The following is a 1,769-nucleotide window of genomic DNA, read 5'->3' on the forward strand; positions in this document are numbered from 1 at the left end:
GCAGACGGTCGCCACAGATATCGGCAAAGCTCCTTCCAGGGGGGAAGCAGACGGTCGCCACAGATATCGGCAAAGCTCCTTCCAAACAGAAGCGCGTGCGGGGAAGGGAGGGAGGGAGGGGGAAGAGCGCACGACTTTGGTCGGCAGGCCGCCGAGTGGAAACTCTTGGGTGAGAGGGAAAAAAGGACCGGAGCAGCGCCCCCGAGGCGAGTTGCGAGTCGTTGGGGGTTCGGGCCATACAAATCGAGATTTGAAAGATCGCGCAGATCGAGAGAAAGAGGGAGAGAGGGCGAGATAGGCGGCTGGGGCAAGCGAGAAAGGGAGGGGGTGTGCAAGAGATTGCGCCTGTATTAAAAAAAAAAAATTGAAACAGAAGGAGGAGCTAAGGCGGTATCTGGCTGCGATTGGACTCGGAGCTCCGTCGAGAAGGAAGTAAAGTGTCCTCAGCGCGATCGCGAACACGAGATCCCTTTCAGTGACAGTGTGCCTCCCCCCCCCCCCCCCTACACCAACCACGCTCTGCCCCGTCCCACCACCACGCCCTGCGACGAGCGAGATCTCGAATTAAGCTGAATGGCAATGAGCCTGACTCAGCTCGTTCCGGCCGTCACATCTCCGTCCGAAAAGAACGAAACTTCCTACGCTACTGTCGGGGCGATAAAATATTGCGGCGGCTCGACTCGACTCACCCCCGACCAGCCGTACGGCAGGAAGCCCTTGTGCTCGGACCAGTTCCTCGAGTCCACGTAGAACAGCCCCGCCGTCATCACGAACACCCACACGGCCAGGTTGACGGCGTTGAGCACGTTGTTGAAGACGAGCGACTTCTTGACGCCGGCGGCCATGAGCAGCGTCATGAGCAGCGTTATGACGAACGCCACGATGTCCGGGGGCTGGTCTGCGCACCGAGGAGAAAGAAAACATGTGGTGATGCGGCTGGATCTTTTTTTTTACGGTGCTTTGACGTCACATTATCCCGCGTTTCCCTTACACCCGTTAGGGATCGTGCCCACATCTCGTGATCCAAATATTATGGGGTCACAAATCCCAAACGGTTCAGGGCTGTCATGCCATGGCTGTCATTAGAGTTCATAGGGACCCGATGATATTTCCTGGGGTACAATTACTATGGGGTACATTTGGGCTCTAATGACCGCCCTGAACCTTTTGGGACCCCAAGATATTTGCAGGGGCGTCGACAGGACGACTTTTCAGGGGGGGGGCAAACGGTTCGAAGTTATGAAAGTTGCCTACCTACTAGGGGCTATTATCTTATTTAATTTTCATTATTTATAATTTGGATATTGAATTAACACTGAATCGACCGCAAATAACAAGAAGATTGGAAGGGCAGTCAGCCTTATGTGCAACTAAGCACCAACCAACCTTTTGTAATGTTGGATACGGTTGCCTCGCCAGCCAAAGAGGACATATGTAACTGCAAAATTCGCGAGCGAAGCGAGCCAAAAGAAATTTTCATTTAAACTCTGAATATTACGTCAGTTATTGAGAGGAGTGGGTCGATCTAATGTATCAATTATATTGATAGGGAATTGGAGCATTCCTTACATATGCAACCTTGAAGTCAGTACAGTCTGAGCTAAAGGTAGGAAAAGCACAACATGTTCAGTTAACTCGCGAGCGAAGCGAGCGAGAGGCCAGAGCTGATCTATTATATTTGACACCTCAGGATCGATTTTAGAAGGGTTTTTAACATTCTATTTACTAATTTCTTTCTTTTAATATTGTCTATCGTTGCCCCCCCCTGC

General features: G+C 51.6%; 1 protein-coding gene across 1 annotated transcript in view; it reads right to left on the reverse strand.

Moving 5' to 3' along the window:
- The window catches only part of LOC127750301 (probable cationic amino acid transporter), a 53,814-nt gene that overhangs the window by 5,860 nt on the left and 46,185 nt on the right, over positions 1-1,769 (reverse strand). The window contains exon 4 of the mRNA XM_052271575.1: positions 690-898. Within this exon, the coding sequence (XP_052127535.1) occupies positions 690-898 (209 nt within the window). The remainder of the gene's footprint in view (positions 1-689; positions 899-1,769) is intronic.

The sequence above is a fragment of the Frankliniella occidentalis genome, unplaced genomic scaffold (genome assembly GCF_000697945.3).
Source record: "Frankliniella occidentalis isolate FOCC.00 unplaced genomic scaffold, Focc_3.1 Scaffold6, whole genome shotgun sequence".
Taxonomy (NCBI): Eukaryota; Metazoa; Arthropoda; class Insecta; order Thysanoptera; family Thripidae; genus Frankliniella; species Frankliniella occidentalis.